This window comes from Engraulis encrasicolus, chromosome 7 (genome assembly GCF_034702125.1).
Source record: "Engraulis encrasicolus isolate BLACKSEA-1 chromosome 7, IST_EnEncr_1.0, whole genome shotgun sequence".
Classification (NCBI taxonomy): Eukaryota; Metazoa; Chordata; class Actinopteri; order Clupeiformes; family Engraulidae; genus Engraulis; species Engraulis encrasicolus.
The window spans coordinates 50,183,808-50,206,307 of record NC_085863.1 but is presented as its reverse complement, the minus strand read 5'-3'; the positions used below and the strand labels follow the sequence as shown (position 1 = coordinate 50,206,307).

Below are 22,500 nucleotides of genomic sequence, written 5' to 3'. Positions count from 1 at the left end.
TTCTTTCTTTCTTTCTTTCTTTCTTTCTCAGTGGTCTCATCCTCCAAAGCCTAATCTTCCATTCTTTTTATGTTCTGCCTTCTGTTATTTCTATTACTATAGAAATAAAGAAAGAAAAGAAAAAAAGACAATTCTGTCTTTCTTTCTTTCTCTCTGTCTTTCTTTCTGTCTGTCTTTCTCAGTGCTCTCACTTCCTCTCTTTTCCCACGTTCCTCTCTGTTGTTCTTGTCCTCCGCAGCCGGAGAACCTTCTCCTGGCCTCCAAGTCCAAGGGGGCGGCAGTGAAGCTGGCTGACTTTGGCCTGGCCATCGAGGTGGAAGGAGACCAGCAGGCGTGGTTTGGTAAAGACTCATAACTTCACCGAGCGGAAGGAGCCCATTGTACTACATTGACATTATTTGACATTGACCAGACACAGTCACATTGTTTGCAGTGTGTCACATATACTGTGCGTAACAGAGTAGTTTTAGCTCTGAATGTCAACCAAATATTCTAGAGGGCTAATTACAGCTCTACAATAATCTTCGGTGTCAATCTTCTCCAACGATTTGCGGGTGATCATGCCTTGGGTGTCAAATATAGGGTACAATTATTAATGCAGGGATACGAATGGCAATGTGCAATAGACATATGAATGCAAGGCAAGGCAAGGCAAGGCCAGGGAATTTTATTTGTACTGTATAGCACATTTCATACAAAAATGCAATTCAATGTGCTGTACAGAAAAGTAAGATAAAATAAACGCTTGCATTGTCCAGGAGTGGACATTCCTCTTCGATTTCACTATCATTCAAACAAACAGACTAGCGCCTCACTTCCTGGCATGAGGCGCATGTTCATTATCAGCTCTGCAGTTCAGTGTGTTAGCCTTGTGACACTTGTTTTAGGTGATGATACAACAGCCCTTAGGGGTCCTTTGTGAAGCACACCTGATCACAGGCTTTGACTGACAGGGATATTTACCAAGGAGATGGAGGGAACTCACTGGTGTAATAAAACAATCTGTGGTTTGATTAATGCTGAAAAAGAGAGTGGGAGGAGAGGAGAGAAAGGAAGAGGGAGTGGGAGTGGGAATGGGTTTGAGGGGGTGAGAGAAAAGCAGAAAGAAAGAGGGAGGGATGGAGGGAGGGAATAGAAAAAAAACAAAGAAAATTGGATGAGCAAATAGATCTCCACAGTTCCCTGTGCTTCTCCCATGAGGTCTGATCATGTGTAGACAGCCCTCACAAAAGAGTATTTACAAGAGTATCTCTACGAAAAGGAGGGTTTTTATCAGACCTGAGCCTTCATGGTTCACCAACAAAGGTGTTATTGACTCAGAGATAAACAAACAAAATGACATTGATTACTAGACACTAGTCACTAAATCCCAGAACAAAGTTAAGACTTGTCTGCTCCTGGGGAGATAAGCCAGCCCTCAGGTACACAAAAAGACTTTTTAAACCAGAGTTCTTGGCCTTTGGATATAGCGTATTAGATTCAGCAGACCTGGAAGGGCCTGAAGGTACAACCTGTGATTCTGCTGTGGTAACTGCGGTAGTACACGCACAGAAATGAGTAATATGGAAAACATGTAGTACAAACCAACCAGTTTTGGAGAAGGAAACAGAATTTTTACATAATGTAGCTTTGTGAATGTCCCAACATCAATGGAGACGAGTTTGGGCAGGAACACCATGGGTCTGATACGTTCTGAAATGGTGCATGTGATCTAAATTAGTCTACGGTATTTCCAGACCTCCAGTAATTCACATAATTCTGAAGAAGAAGAAGAAGAAGAAGAAGAAGAAGAAGGAGAAAAAGAAGAAGAAGAAGAAGAAGAAGAAGAAGAAGAAGAAGAAGAAGAAGAAGAAGAAGAAGAAGAAGACGGAGAAGATGAAAAAGAAGAGTTAGATGTGTCCATTCAAACCATGTTTTACAAGTATTCCATAATATGCACATTTGTTATTGGAAGATTTTTATGTTGAGATTTGGGTAACTGCCTTTACAGTTTGATATCGTAACATATATGCCATTTTGACTGGTAAAGCAGGGTGTCTGGGCTATTGTATACTATATGGTGTGGAGGAGGCCGTGAAGAGGGGGGCTAGTTGCTGCGGGTTATGTCTTATTTTATTTATGACTCCCATTTCCAGTGGAAATAGAAATGTCACCACAGCTCCATCCAGCCTCATTAGGTCAGATCCCCGCTGAGAGCTGCCCTCTCACTGGAGCACGGGGGCCTATTTTTCAGCCCTCCTTTTCTGTTCAAACAAAGCTGGCACCTTATAATTCCTCTTGACAGGACCTTAAAGGTCATTAGAGATGAATGTTGTTTGATCCACGAATGTGAGGGTAAAGGACTCTTCGGTGGAATCAATTTATACTGTGTGTCCTGGTGGAGATAACAGTTCTTGATTTGTTTGTATTGCTGTAGCCTATATGCTATTACTATGGTCTGGTTATCTAGGGTGGCCTTTGTTGTCACTCCCGTTTCTCATACCAAAGAGTGTCTCTCACTCAGAAATATACTGTGTTGTGGTGGCCCTAGCATCACATTTACTGTAGCGTATGTATTTAGTGAAGCAATGGCTTCTGCTTAATGGTATATTCCATATTATATACGTTGATATAATGTCGCAAATTTGCCTGAATGATTGAGGTGTGTTTCTGATTGGGTGAGCAGAAAAATACTCAAAATCCTCCTCAAGGCCTATCCAAATAAACACATTTTTTCCATCAAAGTATACTTGTTAGCCATTTCCTTTGTACAGACGGCTTGGCTGAGGATCAATCCACCAGGTTGGCAAGACGTATTGCTCATAAACAGACAGTCCCTTTGAACAGATTGGCAAGAGTTTGCACGAGTAGAATCTCACTCAGATGCGCTGTACAAAATGAAATGCCAAGGTTTACCAATTTATACCAAGTCACTAATGTGGCAAAGGGGAGTTCAATTGATCCAAACCAGGATACCAAACCAGGGCTTTTGAAAGCTACACCAAAGAGCTAGGCTTGTTGGTGTGACACAACCTCACAAGCTACTGATGGTCACATCATCACAACCAGTTTCAAGATATTCAATGCCCTTCGAAATCCAAGTTTTTCACGCGGACTGAACACAAACTCTTTGCACACACGCAGAAGGTGAGACATTTGCTAAAATAGCTCCCGATAACTCCAGAAATAATAGCCCAACATTGACAACAAATCCCAATTATATGATGCTTAGATGTAGCCCATCCGATCCATATGATATGTAGCCATCTATGCTAGCTTCTGGCTTTTCACATACAGGAAGACACAGAAAGTTCAACATGGGGGCGAATAATCAAATAAACAATTCTTATCTGGTTGGCGATCAAACTTCCAAATCTCAGCCCATTCCAATCACAGTTCGGTAGCAAGTCTAGGTAGCAAGTCCAGAAAGTCCAAGATACTCCAGGCACGATATACAAGTCAGACACTACAAGTGCTACAGCGTGGGCACCGACCGTACAAGGGAAACAACAACATAGCAAGATTCACGAATACGGCAGCATCCCTGATAGCTACCATAGCTCTACCTGTAGCTACCATACCACAAGGTGAAGGGGTACAGAGAGAGTAAAAGAGCATCATTGCAGGATAATTTAGCGACAAAATCAAATGCAGAGCCGTAGCATCAATGCAGGCAGCGCGATCATTAGGAGCCTATTACAGATAGTCTATGGTAGGCGACATGGGTTGGCATCCAGACATCTTGGTAAGATAAATTAAAATGTCCAAATCATAACACAAACTTTTGACTGCAAATTTTGTCATTTATGTCCATCACACAGCTCCCAAAATCACATGAAGGTCCATTGAAGGGTGTAGATTCGAAATATGACATTTAAACGCAAAAACGTATTTTTACGTTTTGGTATACAACGCATGGGCGTGAAAAACGTATTATTACGTCGTCGTTACTCAATGTGTTTTTTTCCACACAATTGCTAAATTAGTGCTTGTATTAGTATTGGTGTTTTTTATTAGCATGTTCTAAGCATTTCTTTGTTGCTTTGGTTATTTTTTTTCATTGGGGACTGGGCGGTTTTGGGGTGCCTGGAAAGGGCATTGCCCGGGGGCCGCAAATCATTGTTGGATCACCACTGGTACAACCCACAGTAGCCCTCCCCAGTAAGCCAGGCATATGCAGTACAGTACAGCCCCTTATATTGTCCAGGACCCTCTCAGGCTCAGCAGTGTCGGGCCAATGCAGACAGCAAAAAGTCTGACTCTTAAGCAGTGCCCATTAGCCGTAATGAGGGAAATGTAGATGTCTTTTGCACTCTGATGGTAATGGCACAGGAGGGGATCTAACACGAAGCCATTAGGCAGTAGAAGACTGGGGTACATATGCAGTACATCAGAGTGATTGCATTAGCACACTAGGTTAAATGGCATGATTAGATGTCTTTGCAAGACAGTCCATAAGAATTAGTCTGTGATGTCATGGCTCGTCACTTTTCTTTTGCCTGTTCTGTTCATGAGATGGTGTGATGAGATAAATTAAGCAACATTTTAAACATGAAACTTGATTGAGATCATGGATTTGGAAATGGCTTGAAAAAGCTTGAAAAATGAAAAAGTTAAAGTCTGAAAGTTGGCAAGCAATTTGGCATCCTTTTACACATTTTGTCATTTGACACAAAAGCATATTCTGATTTCTGTGTGTTTGTGTGTGTGTGTGTGTGTGTGCGTGTGTGTGCATGCGTGTGCGTCTGTGCGTGCGTATGTGTTTTCAGGCTTTGCGGGTACGCCTGGATACCTGTCTCCTGAGGTCCTGAGGAAAGATCCTTATGGCAAAGCTGTGGACCTCTGGGCGTGTGGTGAGTGTAACACCATCTACTGTATTCTATATTCTGCTGTCTACTCTAAGTGGCATATTGAATTTTGAGTTCCACTTTCTTTAAAGAGGTCTACATAAGGGCATCATGTGAGCATCATAAGAACGACATGACCCATATCAGTGCGTCATTCGGTTTTTTGAATGTCAAGTTGACATTGTTTGAGTGTCATGACATTCCAAAAGCAGAATGACCTCATGACACAACAGTCATAAACATCAATAATGTGTCGTGAATATGACTTGTGTAATGTTATTCTTATGATAATGTTGTTACATGCACTCTTATGTCGATCCGTTCAAGTAAAATGTTTAAGTTAGTTGATTGACATACTCAGATTACGTGTGTAAGAGCTGATGGGCAAAAATATTGATAATCAAAACACTTCAGTAGCACCTTTGTTGCACACTGTTCCACTGATTGCACGCATAGTAGCCTACTTTTTCTGTTACCAGGAATTTTGTATGCTGACATTGTATTACTACCCAGGAATTGGCCATTATTGTTGTTGAATCATCAACTTCTACAGTAAGAGTGGCCATTCATGTCAGTGGAAGGAAACGATTAGGTCCATTCGGCCCACAGTGGCACCATCCTGGTCTCGCAACGCAACCATGGTAACTCAATTATGACATCAGTCACCCACTCTCTACTTCAGTGATCTCTATGTTAGTAACGGCAAAGATTGCAGAGTGGAACAAAAACGTCCTATAAGCTTGCTGTAACTATTGTCAGATACTTGCCACAACAGCTGCAACTTGACCTTACCACAACGGCATCCACGGCATAAGGCCTCCAAACTTCCTCACTGTCCATATTCCTTCTGGCCAGTGTGGTGCCAATATGAGATACCCATCAAGCTGAGCTACCGAGCCGTTACAACATCAGTCATGGTTTGGGCGCCAGACTTGTGGCCCAAAGGTTGCCAGTTTGACTCCTGACCCGCCAGGTTGGTGGGGGGAGTAATTAACCAGTGCTCTCCCCCATCCTCCTCCATGACTGAGGTACCCTGAGCATGGTACCATCCCGCCGCACTGCTCTCTTGGGGCGCCATTGGGGGCTGCCCACTGCACGGGTGAGGCATAAATGCAATTTTGTTGTGTGCAGTGTGCAGTGAACAATTGTATGCTGTGGAGTGCTGTGTCACAATGACAATGAGAGTTGAGAGTTTCGCAGGTGGGCTTTCACAATGCACTACAGAGTTAGGTTCAGGGTTTGGGCTATGTTAACAGCTTATTGGTTGCCCAGCAAAGCAGCCCATCTTGACAGAATAGTGATAATCTAGTTTCACTCTAGAATCTACAAACAGTGACTGACGGTTTGATGGCTAGATCGTCCTCTCCAGTCTCAGTCACCATAATTGTATAGTGTGTGTGTGTGTGTATGTATGTGTGTGTATGTATGTGTGTGTGTGCGTGTGCGTGTGCGTGTGCGTGTGTGTGTGCGTGTGCGTGTGCGTGTGCGTGTGTGTGTGTGTGTGTGTGTGTAGTGCGCACGCGTGCACAGGGCCTTTGACAAGAAGACAAGAGCCAGGCGTCACTCACACACCACAGGGAACTTTCCAGAAAGAGATTCCTCCATTCACACACACAATGGTTTTATAACAGCCAAGTAGCATTGGAACACCAGCCATGCAGAATGAAAGCTAACCACAGACGCTAGCCACATAGAGCAGACGTGGGCAAACCCAGGCCCGGGGGCCACATGCGGCCCGCTCGGCCATTTCATGTGGCCCTCAGAGCCTTTCCAAGAAAAAAATGCAGATTCACATGGTCACTCATTCTTCAATGCGCTACCTAAAACAAGGGTCTTGGAAACCTAAGATTACTAAAGTCTACATCTGGATACAATTAGCAGGAATGGCATAACTGACAATGGTGTAATTATGTTGGCGTACACCATTTCTTATTATCGGCATGGGCAAGTTGCCTACGACATCCGGCCCTTTGGTCAACTTTCTAAACCCAATGCGGCCCTTGAGCCAAAATAATTGCCCACCCCTGACATAGAGGATGTAAAATGCACATTCTGTGTGCATTTCTGGTAAATGTTGGATGATATTTGATCTCAACGCTCTATTAAATGAGTCAGATTCCTCCTTTGTTTCTTCAGCTAAAGAGTGTGTGTCTAAATCCAAGGCACATTCTTTTCTACATACTAATTCACAATTGTGTGCAAACAATGCACATTTGGTAACACATTCTCATGAGAGAGAGGGCCTCAAAATACAGTACACGTGTGTCAAATTACAATGCCAGACCGAACCTTAAATATTCAGTGACTGTCATTTGTGCAGTCGTATTGAAATATTTTGGTGCAGTATTTTGAAGTCTACGCTAACACAGTGTGAAATCTGTCCGTTAGGTTTCCCAGCTCACAGGGCATCAGGTTCAGCTGAGTCACTGCTGCGGACTCTATTGTTTAACTCTTGTTTTAAACTCTTGTGGAGTGGGCTGCAAAAGAGTGCACTTTTGTCGCCCACCTTTTAAAGCGAAATGTTCCTCTTTGCAGGTGTAATACTCTACATCCTCCTTGTGGGCTACCCGCCTTTCTGGGATGAAGATCAGCACCGCCTGTACCAGCAGATCAAAGCCGGAGCCTATGATGTCAGTTAAGCCCACAGAGTCTCAAAGAATGAGTTCATGTTGCCTGAAATACCACTTGTGTTTTCTTTGCTTGCCAGGGTTATGTAATGCTCCATTGAGCTTTCTTTGGAGTTGTTTTTTTTTAGTAACATTGTGCTTAGTCTGGCTATGTAAACTTTTCAAGGGATTTTTTTTACTGCATTATTGAATTACATTATTCTCTATTTTAAATTGTTAATTGGCCATAGTCATTCAACCCTTATGTTTTAATAAACTTTTTTGAAAAAAGGTATGCACACTCCTTTTTCTTCTTTAAGTTTTTTTTTTAATATTCATTCATTGCCATGATGACGTTTCGACTTTGCAGTCTTCCACAGATTCACCACAAGGGCGAAACATCATCATACCAATGCATGAATGAAAAGAAAAAAAGAACTTAAAAAACAAAAAAAATCCAAAGAAGTGTGCAAACCTTTTTTTCTTTCCCAAAAAACGTCACTTTTTTGTTCAGCACTAGAAATTGTGGCCAAGCAAAGCCACAAGTAGTTTTTACTCCAGCCCAAAACTAATTTATTGATTGACTGAGTATTGATAATATGAGATTTAATAATGTACATACCAGGCTAATACAATGCAAACTGGAATGAGTGTAAACCATAAGTCCCAATTGAATTTGAATTAATTAAAGGGAACCAGAATTGCAGTTCAACTGGCATTGCAGGTTGGCAAATGTGAATTTCATGACATTGAATTGGTATAATTTATACTTTACAATTAATGACTATTTAGCTTTTTAGATCTTCTCTCAGCAACAATTATGTTAGAGATGCTTCCACTCATGAGTGAAATAAAACATTACGGCCACACATACGTACTATATGAATATGTTAATGTGTGACAGAATATGAGGACAAATCACCCTCAAAAGCATTCCAACTGCCTGCTTTTTTATTAATTCATACTATCCTATCTCTCCTCCTCCTCCTCCTTCTAATCACACAGTTTCCATCACCCGAATGGGACACCGTAACCCCCGAGGCGAAGGATCTTATTAACAAGATGTTAACCATCAACCCCGCCAAGCGCATCACTGCCTCCGAGGCCCTGAAACATCCCTGGATTTCGGTAAGCTAAGCTCTCTCTCTTGTCTGTCTAGGCCAGTGGTTCTCAAAATGTGGTCCAGGGACCACAGGTGGTCCACAAGATACCTCAAGTGATCCATAAGGAGATTTCTACAAATAGTCAGCAATTCTAAGACAAGCTAGCATACCTGTATGTTTGTAACATTATTACAGGACTAAAATTACCTGAACTTATTTTTCCAGTACAGTAAGACAAGACTGTAATTTATATGAAATTATGAGTGATCGGGATGGATCTGCAATTGTGACACTAAACCAGTAGTGTGACCAAGCCTATCAATTCAGTTGGCAGTGGCCCTTTTTTTTGTGTGGCATCGGCCGTGGCTCAAGTAGTGCACTATGCTGTTGCACCAGGGACCCGGGTTCGATTTCGGCCCAAGGTCATGTCCTGATCCTCCACCACCTCTCTCACACACTCATTTCCTGTCACACTTTTCTTAGGCTGTCCTGTCTGAATAAAGGTTTTAAGACAGTCAAAAAAGATGAGGCGCACACAAGGCTTGCAAGTTCAAAATGTGTATTGTGGCCGACAAATTACAAAAGAAGTCATCGGAAAACAAAATCTCATCTTTTTTGACTGTCTTAGTATCACTATTTTTGGTGAGTAATCGCACCAAGCAACACACGATTCTAAGTTAAGACGCAGACGCAAACCTTCTTTATTTCCTGAATAAAGGTTTTAAAAGTCCAAAATATTTTTGAGAAAAATTGGTTCTCAGTCTGAAAAAGTTTGAGAAACACTGGTCTAGGCCTGTGGGCTGGAGCTACAGTACACATCACCAGTACCAAAAGCAGCCATCCCTCTGACGTTTCTAGTAGCTCCAGTGCTGCCTGATATGTGCCCCTCCTCTTCAGACAGTACATCCACCAGCTGTGGTGATGAAAAAAGGGTCCATCTCCCCCCAGAATTATACCCAAGCTGTTCACTGACAGTTTTTTTTTCTAGCTACGCAGAGTGACAGCTATTTAACCAATGTGTCTAGGCAGTAAGCTGGTAACAAAACTGAAGAGAGGATATGTGATAGAATGCCCACAACAGATGTCTAACAAGTGATATGCCTGAACATCCCGATGAATGATTCAAACAGCTGTGTTTTAGGCTTGTTTTTGCACTGTTTATTTGACACTTCTTAACGGTTAAGCTTAGTCATTTTGCAGAGGATTTCAGAAGTGCATTCAATTCAGAAATGTGGAAATAGGAGCCTCTGTGTTCTGTATGTGTGTGTATATTAGGGCTGCACGATTATGGAAAAAATCATAATCACGATTATTTTGGTCAAAATCATAATCACGATTATTAATCACGATTATTGATTTTTGCAGATTTGCAAGATGAAATATAACCAAGAATGAATTACATACGGGATGAGCAAAATAAAATGAATTGTAATTATTATGTAAAGGCAATAGCATGAAACTTAAGTGGACAGATTTCTGGCCAGAAACACCAGCCTGTCAGTATGTTCTGGCTTCTCAAAAGTAGGTCACTATTGCCACGATTAAATCACGATTAAAATCACGAGTTCGATTTCACGATTTTATCACGATTTTGATTATTTTTCGATTAATTTTGCAGCCCTAGTGTATATTTGTGAACAGTATTTGAACTGAGGAGCTGACCTTGTATGTATGGGTTAGCTTTGCAGTGTATATTAGTCTATTGTGGGTTGACCTCTCTCTGACATAACATGTGTGATCTTCATTTGCAGCATCGCTCCACAGTGGCGTCGTGCATGCACAGGCAGGAGACCGTGGAATGCCTGAAGAAGTTCAATGCTCGGCGGAAGCTGAAGGTACATAAGCACAGCACAGCACAGCACAGCTCAGCACCGAGCAGCACAGCACAGCACAGAACAGCACCGAGCAGCACAGCTCAACACTGCACAGCACAGAGCAGCACAGGTCAACACAGCACAGCCCAGAGCAGCCCAGCTCAACACAGCACAGCACAGAGCAGCCCAGCTCAACACAGCACAGCACAGAGCAGCCCAGCTCAACACAGCACAGCACAGAGCAGCACAGCACAGAGCAGCTCAAGACAGCACAGCTCAACACAGCACAGAGCAGCACAGCTCAACACAGCACAGAGCAGCTCAACACAGCACAGAATACCTTCTTTCTCTTGTGTTAAAATGTTTTGGTCCAACTTGGTCCGGTTTAAGAAAAAAACTATAAAAAACGATTATACTGCACTTTTTGGTTTTAGGAGGTTACGTCGTATACTAGCCAAGACTGCAGTATATGATCGCGCAATATACTGCACTTCTCCATTGACACCGTGGTTTTGGTGTAGACAGTAATACCACAACAGAACTTAGTATATTGATTTTTCAGCTAAAAAGTAATGAGAATGTTGTTTTTTTTCCTTGTGTGCATAAATTTCCACCATAAAAAATATTACATGGAAGTGTCATCACCACTTTACCTCCAACACAGTTGCATGGCCAGAAAGGAAACTTTAAAGCCTTTTTTCTCAGTTTGCCATTTAGAATTACACTGCGTTCTGAAGTTGTAGGGCAGTACAGTACAACCCAGCACATCACACAGTACAGCACAACATGCAGTACAGAACAACACTATACAGAATGTCACGCTACAGAACAGAATAGCACAGCACAGCACAGCACAGCATAGCTCAGAAGCCTACAGCACAACACAGCACAGCACACCACAATACACGTGCACTGGCCAGGCCCCAAGACAAGAGAAGAGAGCCCATGGCGTCCTTCCTCCTCTACACTCTACCTGTTTGACAAATGACTGCACATGAGGAATGACATGAAGAAAGTCTCTGTTCACATGTTTCATTTTTGCTTATTTAACCCTCTACTGCACGCAGATTGGACAGGTTTTAGCCTGAGGGTGAAACAATGTCTTTGGAGTAAAAGAGATAGCCCATGGCTGAGGTTATTCAGTAATTTATCAAAAATAACCATGAAATTCAAGTTCCGTCCTGCTAAAGTAATGTTTGAGTCTTGTTCCCTGTCTCGCACAGTGTTTTGGGCTTTTTAGAAATTCATCAAACTCCACGGTGGTTCCACAAAGCAGATGCAAATGTTATGAATAATTATCCTGAAGTAATCTGAGCGTGAAGCTAGCTGTCTACAGAAGAGAATACAAAAATCAGGCGCAGAAGTGAACAACATCCACCATGCCATTATAGTAGACAGTACTCCGGTATGGGGGCTTTTTTGCTGAAGGCATTTTTGCGTAGATGTTGGTCTACCATCATTCTCAACAGATGCATTATATACCTGGTGTGAGGCAATGCGACTTGCTGAGAGCAGATACACTATATACCTAACATCAACCAGACACAGTTAATGATCCGACATATAGATTGTGGAAGTTTTCATGAGAGTCAAGAAGCAAGACCCGAGCAAGACCCCTACCAGTCTCCTGGAGTCTTTCTGCCTAATTAGAGGTGTACCAGGGCTTCAATCAATGAGCACAGGTCCGGGGCAGACTAAACATGATAAGATCAGATCATTGCTCATGTCATGAACCCTCAGCTTAAGGCCCTGAAAGGCAGCGCAGACACAGTTAGATCATCAATCATTCAAGGTAAATTGTAAATCCCGGTGTGTTTATTCAACAAGAGTAGCATCAACTAGACGAGTGTTAAATTCAACTCGTAAGTGTTCAGTGAATTAACACTGCAAATTAGACAGTGCATTGGTAGAACATCAATTATTCCATCCCTAAAGGAATACACGTGAGTTTCTACTCAGAGTAATTTATTCACGTAGTGAACTCTGTGTTTTATTCAAGTCTGTCCCTTTTTTCAGTGCTTCTAAAAATCATTCTTAAAATGATGGGTTTTTTTATTACACTGTTAGCCCTTGCGACAAAATATGAAGAGAGGCATATCCTCTTCATTCTCTCTCTCTCTGACACACACACGAACAATGGTGTGGTTTTTTTTTTTCATTCCTTCATGGTATATGTTCTGTCCTTTCATCCAGGGGGCTATTCTTACCACTATGCTGGCTACCCGCAATTTTTCAGGTAAGTGTCTGTTGCTTTACAAAGAGTGAAAAAAATCCATACTGTGCTGCCTGTTGATCTTGATTTAGAGTCTATTTACCGTAAGAGACCATGGATCCATGCTGAAGAATGCCAGTCTTACAAGCTTTATCAGGCACAGGCACTCAAGGGATCACAATACTTACAAGGCTCTCGGCTTGACACACAACAGAATGATCAAAGGAACATATGCCATGTGTCACAGAAGAGATGCCGTGAAGGAGGGTAAATGCACACTGACTCTTGGGTATCGTTTTCATATGGCACTGACATTTTCCAGGCAAAAGCATAGAAAGTATTAACTACAGGTATGTACTGTATACTGCCCTACAAAGACAAAGTGCAGTAACTACATGCTTCTTTATCTTGTAACAAAGCCTTATGCCGTGTACAGACCAAGAGCGAACGGAGGGAATGGAGCGACGGAAGTCATTATTTCTCTATGGAGGCCACGCGACCAGCGCTATCAAAGCGAATTCGCCAGGGGCGAAGCTTCTTGAGCGACCAGAGCGAATTTTAAGGATTAAACTAAATCTAATCATAGACGAATTCGCTATGACGCGGTGAGGCGAAAACCAATTAGAAAGTTCATATCAACGAATGTCCCAGCCTGTCAAGCCAGAGCCGTTATGTGATTAGCTGAATCAAACATGTCAATGCTGTGTCTGGAGCGAATACAGCGAATTCAAGGCGAAACTTCTTCTGCTACCCATGCTACCAGGCAGCGTAGTTCGCTCTTGGTCTGGACACGGGATTATGGTCCAAATGCGTCCCATTTTAGAGATATTTCTATGTCAAATTTTCAGTAATGATCAATATCCAACCTAATACCAAGGCTTTGAAGGCATGCTTCTCAGTTTAAGGTGCTGTTTCCACGTAGCAGGATATTTTTTTAGCAGGGTATTTTTTTCTCCTGTTAGGTGTAAACGCAACATGTGGATAAAAATAAATCCTCCATTGTAACGAATGCGTTTCAGCCCCCTAAACAGGATATTGTTTTATCCTGCTTTTTATACCTGGATTTTAAATATCTGCTACGTGGAAACGGAAGGACAAAACCAATGCAAAACCAATGCAACCAGGAGAAAAAAATATCCACATATAAAAATATCCAGCTACGTGGAAACAGCACCTAAATGTTGGCGTAGTTACTGCACTTTGCCTTTGTAGGGCCGCACAGTCGGCCTTAGCTGTGGCTTAAACAGCTAAGGCAGAGCACACTGTTACACTAGGGACTCAGCTCGATTATGACCCAAGGTTGTTTCCAGATTCTCAACCTGCTTTCCTGTCGCTATCTTTACTTGCCTATCTCAAATAAAAGCACCCCCCCAAAAAAACAAAAACAAAACGTAAAACAAATAAATATGTGTAGACCATTTTGTGGATTGATGCTGGTTGTGTTGTTTTTCTCTAAAAATGATGAAGACCATGAGAATGAAACATTGATTTTTCTATTCAAAGACTATTCTATTCTTTTAAAAGCAGTGAGCGGACCAATCTTGTTTTCTTTTCTCTTCAGTTTTGGTCATTTGATTTTGCTGTAGAGGTTTACAGTATCACCCGCCAGGGAAGCCGACAGGGGGGGTCAAAGGGGACCCTTTTCCCGGGCCCAGGGACAGAGGGGGCCCAGAATTGGGTTCTCATTACATTGTATCTATTGAGCGGGGGTGCCCTTTCAGATGAATTTGTCCTGGGCCCAGCCAAAGCTGTGAGCGACCCTGTCACCCGCCACCCTTTGGCTGAGAAATGGCAGTGCCACATAGACTGACCACTAGATCTATTGGTTCCATGTATCCACTCCTGACTGCTGCTGCTGTACTGTCATCCTGTTTCCACTTTGTTGTGTGTCAAGAGCCTTGTAGATAATGTGATCACATTGGGTCTCCCTGTCCTTGTGTTGGATAAAGGTGCTTATTAAAATGTGAGTCCAGCCATCTGCCTCTCTATCTCTACGTACTCTCTACTCCCTCGTGCATTCTTTATCTTTCTCCCTCTCTTGCTTTTATATCCCTTTCCTTCTTGTTTCTTTTTTCTTCTCTCTCTCTCTCTCTCTCTCTCTCTCTCTCTCTCTCTCTCTCTCTTCCATTCACTACGTCTCCTTCTCCCGCTGTATGTTTCCCTCTCTCTTGCACTCTTTTTCTGATTCTCTTTCTCCCTCGCTCTCTCCCTCCATCCCTTCTCTATCCCTGCCACTGCTGAAGGCTTCCTTCAGAATCCATGGCTGTGTGTGTGTGTGTGTGTGTGTGTGTGTGTGTGTGTGTGTGTGTGTGTGTGTGTGTGTGTGTGTGTGTGTGTGTGTGTGTGTGTGTGCGCGTGCGCGTGCGTGTGTGTGTATGGACAACATATGGTGCTCCTACAGCATCCATGTCTGAGTGCTTGCGAAAAAAAAAGAAAGTGTGGCGCGGGCAGCGTAAATGACACCCCCTGCTGATAGTCGCAGTTTGCAGAGTAAGCTGTGCCTCGTGTCAGAGCAGCCAGGCAGTACTATAGGTTACCCCATGCCAAATGCCTCCAGCACCATCAATCTCTAGCTGAAAACCAGCCCCAGTAAGTGTCAAACTTGCTTGTTTTCTCCACAAGTTGCACATAGTCAGATACAGACAGTAAGCACGAAATAGCTGGACTTCTCTGATAACTAGATTCTGCTGCCAAGCGGTAGAGTAGGTAACCCCATGCCAAATTCCTATTAGTCTCTATCTTGAAACTGGCCGCTGCAAGTGTCAAACTGGCACGCTTTCTCCCCAAGTTACAGATAGTCAGCTAGAGACACTGGAGTTAAGTTGTAAGATTTCTATTACAACTATTCTACTATTCTATACTATTCTATTTCTATTACAACTTAATTGTATTTAGGGTCCACAGCACTTTAAAGTTAAGGCGGCCACCTTGACTTGCCCCAGCCTGGAAAGATAAGAATTTCGTATTGAAGATGACATTTCTAAAGCTACTCCGCAAAAGAAAAAGAATATGCTATTGTTTTGGGGGGGCTTTCCTCTGATATTTCATTTTGAAAGCAAACAACATCATCTTTCCAGTCATGATACTCACTCAATCCATCTTGACTAATATGTTCTGAGTGAAAAACTACTATGATCTGGATAAATACCAATCTTCGCTGACCTAGATACAGTGATTACTGTACACAGAAAGCATACACAGTTAAAAAAAATGGGGTTTCAGTATTTCAGAGTAAAGTAATATAAATCAACACTGTGGAGAGTGAAATTGCAGTGCAGTCAAAAGTCAGTTAAAATTTGAACTGTTGCAATTTGATTTGAAGGACCACATGTTATTTGAAACTGAGTTAATTAGAAATCTTTAAGAGTTCTATTAGCACTGGATGCTTTTTTTCTGTGTAGAGTTACAGAGGTGGCCGAAGAGAGAATTTTTTGGCATGTAATGGGTATGCCTGTAGTGTAACATGCTCACGTCAAAGACATTGAGAGTAGCCATTAGAGAAGACACGCTGGGCGGTGACGCTGATAGATACACACACTCAGCAACACTCATAAACACCTGCACTATCTGTAGCTCTCCTTACACTGACGTGCTTACACCCGCAAACTGTCTGTATCGATAACACCAGCGAGCAAGCTCATTCCGTCACACATCCACATGCACAGTCTCACACATACCCACACACATACATGTGAGCACACGTACAATCTTGCACGCGCACGTGCACGTGCACGCGCACACACACACACACACACACACACACACACACACACACACACACACACACACACACACAGAAACCTGCACCACACCACGCACACCCACACCACAAGCGCTGAGGAATTCTGGAGCCATGCCAAGCTCTCAGAGTTGGTGACCCCTCTTCATCTTTCTTTGGCCCGGTTCATCTCACCACCCATACTCTCTCCAACCATTCATCCTCTCCCCTACCGCAAATCTATCTTTACCTCCCCAGGAAGGGAAGCGAACAGGGGGAGGTGTGGGGTGTGGGGCAGAAAGTGGAAGCCACTACAAAAAGATTTACTGGCCCGATTACTGCTATAGTCTATTTATACACCCCCTATTAAAAACACCTGCACCGCACACCCATGTCTTCCATTGTTCCACCACCCCTGCCATTTGTAGTGTTAGCAGTCGTCACCATCCACTGTTCAGTGCTCATGTACATAGAGGGTAATAACTGGGCCATATTGTGCCATAATTTGTGTTGTGCCTGCTGTATGTTACTTCAATTCAATTCATTTCAATTCAATTCTGTTTATTTGCCAGATGCTTGCCCAAATCCACATAAGACGGGTAGTACAAATACACATCAAAACAGGCCAGGGCAATCAAACAAAAACGACACCAAAAGACATGAAAGAAAAAAGAACTCTCACATTAGAAGGAAGAAATCTGACATTGCACAATTGTTTTGCTGTTGTTTGGTATCAGTTGTACCACCAGGTTATTAATGCACACACAGTGTCTGAAAAATGAAAAGAAGTAAAATACGCATTTCCTTACTGTATTTAAATTTACAAATGCTTGACAGTGTCTGATTAGAAATTTGACCTAAATGGTCCCAGCTGACTTCCCACTATTTCAACACTTTCTGTGCAGCTGCCCTTCTGTATTTAGAACCCAGAGGAAACCTGTAGCCAGCGCTAGCTAACTAGCAGCAGTCTCGCCTCCTAGCAACAAAGGGCCAACCGGGTCACAAGGCCAGCAGGGGCTGTGGCTCAGGGCTACGCCCCCTGCCACTGACAGGCTAAACGCAACATGTAGCATATGCCAGAGCACGGCTAAAATTAGCAAACATGTCAATGAGAATAAAAACACACACACTCACACACACAGAAGGGGGGAAACACCCTGGCCTGGCTTTCTCTCTGGGGTTGGGGAGGTGGTGTAAGATAAACCAGAGCAACATTGCCATGGTGTAAGAGAATAAGAGGGGAGAAGGGAGAAGTGTGACTGATAGAGAAAAAGAGTGAAGGACAGAGAGAGAGAGAGCAAGTGAAAGAGAGAACGAGAGGACTTGGGTAAAAACTGGGCAACGAGGCATGGCGGTTTGGTTAGCGGCGCTGATTAGCCGGTGAAGGAACTCAAGCCTGGAATGTACTGTCTGTACTGGACTGGTTTCCTATCTCAAGTGCTTAGCTCCACAGCAGGGCACCCCCTTCCAAGCCATCTACTGCCAGGCCACACACACACACACTTGGAACTGGAACCTACAGGCCAGCAGTGCCCAGTATGGTAATAGCATAGCATAGGCTGCCTGTGGATGTCAGACTGAATGTCAATGTGATGTGTTTTATCCAGTCAGAAGTCTTCGATTGAACTCTGGAGTACCATCAAAAAAGATTACGTCACTGTGACCAAAACCCTACATGTGTTTGTTGCCTGGGACACCCTGGAAGTGGTTTTTTTTTTTTTTGGCCACACCTTGGAGATTGGCAGTAGATTTGGATTCTATTCTCTATTGTGTGGCACTTGTTGCTGCACTTGTTTGAACTGAGCGGACCTCCTGTGGTTGGACAAGGAAGGAAGGAGCACAGGAGTACAGTACAGTACAGTACAGTACAGTGCCATGCCCTTTGCCCTGCTCTTCTGGGCTTTCATGCCCTTCTTGATCGCTCTCGCCCTCTGTCTCTTTGTTTACCGCGCAGGAGGCAAAACCGCCGGAAAGAAGACGGATGGCGTGAAGGTAGGGATGGACGGATGGATGGACGGATGAATGGATGTAGGGCATGAATGGGTGTGCTGTGTTTATTTACAGATTTACTGCGGCCTGGTGACGCTAAGCGGCCCACTGTTCAGTGACCACACATGGATATTTGCTCTATACATACGTGGGCCGAAGCACTTGATGTGTTTTCCATGCTGTTATACCGCTAAGTGTGTCAAGGTTTCAAACAGTCCCAGTAAGTTGTTGGTGGCCAGGCATGCCACCGTGACTGGCTGGCCAATAATAGGTGACAGGAATAGCTTCAGTAAGTCACCAGCAGGTCCAAGTTTCCTACTGGCTATAGTTTGTCCTTTTGATTTTCCTAGTCGTGCTAAGAAGGATCTTACGATGAAAGTAAGAAAAAAAAGAATGATAGCCCCGGCCTCGATCCTTCACTGTCAGGTCGTAGAATAAAAATACCACCAGGGAAAGCCGTGCTTCATGTATATATGTATGTGTGTGCGAGTTTGTTATCCATGCGAAAGGTTCACTGAACAGTGCGGGCTTGCTGCATGCGGCAGCCAGGCCATATGTTTTCTACAGTTGGCTCCGGATATCTTGATGGATGGCCCCTGGGAGTGGGGCTGGCTGCCGAGGGTGGGAGGTGGCGTGGGGCTGGCTGCCGAGGGTGCTGTGTGTGGGGGGATGGAGTGGGGATTGGAGTGGCTGGGCGGGCGGGCAGGCAGGTGGGTGGTGTGTGCATGTTAGTGTAGTGGGTGGGTGAGGGAGGGTCGGGGATTGGAATGGGTAGCTGGGGGTGTGGGCAGAGTGTGTCGATGCTGGTGTGCTATGTGTGTGTGTGTGTGTGGGTTGGGGATTCTTGGGGATTGGAGTGGCTGGGGGTGGGGGTTCGGGTGAGGTGTGGTGGGTGTTGGTGCAGTAAGAACAGAGTGGTTGGGTGAAGTGGTGTGTTGGGGGATGATGGTGAGTTGGGGATTGGGTGGAGAAAAGTGGGAAGTGGAATGGATGGAGTGGGGAGGGGGGTGGGGGGGTGAAGGGATCATGGGTGTTTATGTACTGTGCTGTATGTTTATGGTGTTTGGAGAGGGAAGGAGCGGTAGGGCGGAGTGTTGAAGATGCAGTGGTGGGTGGATTGGGGAGTTCATGTCTTAAATTGTGATGTGTCAGTTCGGTGTGTGTGTGTCCGTCTCTGTCTGTCTCTGTGCATGTCTTGTGTGTGCAGGTGAACATGTATGGTAGATGTGAATACATACAGCAGGCTGCCTGCATGGCAGGAGGACGTTGATATTATTATTCAATACCCCTCTCTGCTTGGGCTTCCTGTTATTTGCTGTATAGCATTTATATCACCTGTCAGCCCCAGCAGCAGAGCAAACATGTATCAACGCAGCTCAACTCCTCAACATTATTCATGAAATGGGGTTTTTTTGGAGAGTCAAAAAGACCTCACACATCCACACGAAATGTCACAAATGCTAATTTGTGTGTGCCTGTATTTATTTATGTTCCATGTGTATGTACAGTATATGTGAAGCTGTAAGCCTTTGTGAGTTTGTGGTTGCATTTTTAGGTGTATGTGTGTGTACACATCTATGTTTATGTACTATGAACATAAATTATGTGCATGTTTGTATTATTGTTTGCCTCCCTTGGGTACAGTATGTCTGAGTGTTGATGGGGAAGTGGTTTGTGTATTTACGTGTGTGTGTTGTGAGGGGAGTGTATGTGTGTGTGTGTGTGTGTGTGTGTGTGAGTGTGTGTGTGTGTGTGAGTGTGTGAGTGTGTTTGCGCGCGCACACACCACAATGCATATGTACTGTATGCGTTTGCATTGTGCGGGGAGTGTTTATGCGTCCGTTTGCGTATGTGTGTGCATATGTACATGTACTGTATATGTGTGTGTAACCACAGTACCATACCCGCATGGCTGCTGATGGTGTTCTGTCTCTGTGAGTGTGTGTGTGTGTGTGTGTGTATGTGTGTGTGTGTGTGTGTGTGTGTGTGTGTGTGTGTGTGTGTGTGTGTGTGTGTGTGTGTGTGTGTGTGTGTCAAGTCAGTCCGGTCAAGCTCTGTGCGTGTGTGTGTGTGTGTGTTGGGGCACGGGGCTAAATTTGCGGATTAGCTTAGGAATGGCCGTGAACCCCCCTGGAGTCAGAGTTACTGTCACAGAGCCACACACACTCCGTCCGTCCCCCCCAATCAAAGCATTCCTCCCTGCCTGCCCTGCCTGTCGCCCTGCCTGCCTGTCTGTCTTGCCTGCCTCCCTCTCCCAGAAGGAAGGAAGGAAGGCCGATCAACACTCCAGCCATGACCACCACCAACACTACTTGCTGAGATAGACGCAAGCTGAGACAGCAGAGACGCTCACACACACACACACACACACACACACACACACACACACACACACACACACACACACACACACACAAACCAACTCAAGACACAAGGCTGTAGCATGGAGGTGTCCCTGTCCTCCCTGATCGACACGCTGGCCTCCGTCTCCATCTCATGCGCTGTCTTCCTGTTTAACCTCCTCTCGTTTCTCTTCCAGAAAAGGAAGTCCAGTTCCAGTATCCAGCTGATGGTGAGTCTTGATATCCGCCCAACCAACCCCACCCCACCCCCTCGCACCCCTCCTACTCTACTCTCGCCCTTGCCTCTCCCTCCACTACCCATAACTTATGGCCCAACTCTCGCCTCTACTCTGCACTCTCGTTCTCTCTGACTCTCTCTCTACCTCTCTATTTCTCACTCTCTCTCTCTCTTTCTTTCTTTCTCACTCCCCTCCCTTGTCCCCTGCCTCCACTACTCCCCCTTAACTTATGGCTGACACACCTCTATTCTGCCCTCTCTCTCTCTTTCTCCCTCTCTCTACACTCTTCCTCTTCTTTTTTACCCTTCTCTCTCTGTTTCTTTCTTTCTCTCTCTATCTCAGACTCTTTCTTTCTCTCCTTCCCTCACTCCCTTCCCCTCCTCCCTCTCCTCCCTCTCTCTCACTTGCACCTCTCCATCTAACAGAGAGAGAGTGATTGCAAAATAACACTAGCTCTAAGTCTAAACATGCCAACCCAAAAAACCCTGACCCACTGACTCAACCCAACGGTTAGTCGAGTCGAATGAAGCACAAAAAAACGCTTGTGCCGTCATTCCCGAATGGAGCTGGACTTTCTTTTTGGCATCTTCTGTGGCATCCCATGTCTACTATGTCTGTAGCAAATGCTACTGCTGCTTTGTTTTGGTTCCTTGTGTGCTAACTGAGGATGACGAGATGTTAACTTGTGATGTGTCCGTGTGTAACCCCTAACCCCCCTTCCTTTCCTACCCTGTCCTCACCTGTAAAATGTGTTGTGTGTGATTCGTCTTAAACACCCAACTTAACTCAACCTACGGTAACTTCACCCCATCCCACACCAGTCCAAATAATACAAACTATTGTTTCCTTTCGAAGGCAAAGAAGAGAAGATTTTGGGAGCAGTTTGCCCTAATTGGAGAACATACATGCACGCATTGGTGCGCACACACACAAACACAGTCACTCGAGCACACACTTCATGCGATTTGTCTGAAACGGTTTGTGTATTATTTTCAGGAATCATCAGAAAGCACTAACACCACCATTGAGGACGAAGACACTCGAGGTAAAAATCATCATCTTCTTTTTTTCTACATTTCTGTCTGTGACAACCTGCTCAAGTTACTCCAAATCAAACGCTGACCTGGACTTCGAAGTCATGTCAACATACAGTAGAAGCAGATATCCTGATATGTAGTGATTATTTTACGATGTCTCCCTCTGAGGAAACATTTGGCAAAACTCAGCTAGCCAGGCTTGCAAACCAAAGCTGTTGCGCCTTGTCTTTCAAAGGCGGTTAATAAGGATATAAATACACCTTTCAGCAGCACAACAGAGTTTAAAAATAACTCTCGTTCTCGTACTTGGATTTCAGAGTTACATTCCACAACACAAGCGCTATGTGCCGGCCTTCTTCTTTTAAGTATTGTGAGTGCTGTATTCAGAGCCGTGTTAGACCTTGGCTGCAGCGCAGTTCAGTGCGAGACCTACACATTTGAGAAGGCAGCACAAATCTTTTTTGTCTGTGTCTGTTAAAGTGTTAAATGAATGGGCATGAGTCAGACTGTTAGATAAGAGGGTTTTTTTTTCTTCTCAAGGGGTTTGACTTATTGCACTGTTCAGGCGGGGTCGTCCATTCTTGGTTAGATAATAACATGGGGACAAACTAGCT

At 44.1% G+C, this 22,500-nt stretch overlaps 1 protein-coding gene across 1 annotated transcript in view; it reads left to right on the top strand.

Annotated features, from left to right (window-relative positions):
* camk2a (calcium/calmodulin-dependent protein kinase II alpha) overlaps window positions 1–22,500 on the top strand; it is a 75,337-nt gene that overhangs the window by 35,805 nt on the left and 17,032 nt on the right. The window contains exons 7-15 of the mRNA XM_063203844.1: window positions 239–341; window positions 4,749–4,832; window positions 7,362–7,456; window positions 8,438–8,560; window positions 10,287–10,370; window positions 12,543–12,585; window positions 18,234–18,271; window positions 20,808–20,840; window positions 21,846–21,894. Of these exons, the coding sequence (XP_063059914.1) occupies window positions 239–341; window positions 4,749–4,832; window positions 7,362–7,456; window positions 8,438–8,560; window positions 10,287–10,370; window positions 12,543–12,585; window positions 18,234–18,271; window positions 20,808–20,840; window positions 21,846–21,894 (652 nt within the window). The remainder of the gene's footprint in view (window positions 1–238; window positions 342–4,748; window positions 4,833–7,361; window positions 7,457–8,437; window positions 8,561–10,286; window positions 10,371–12,542; window positions 12,586–18,233; window positions 18,272–20,807; window positions 20,841–21,845; window positions 21,895–22,500) is intronic.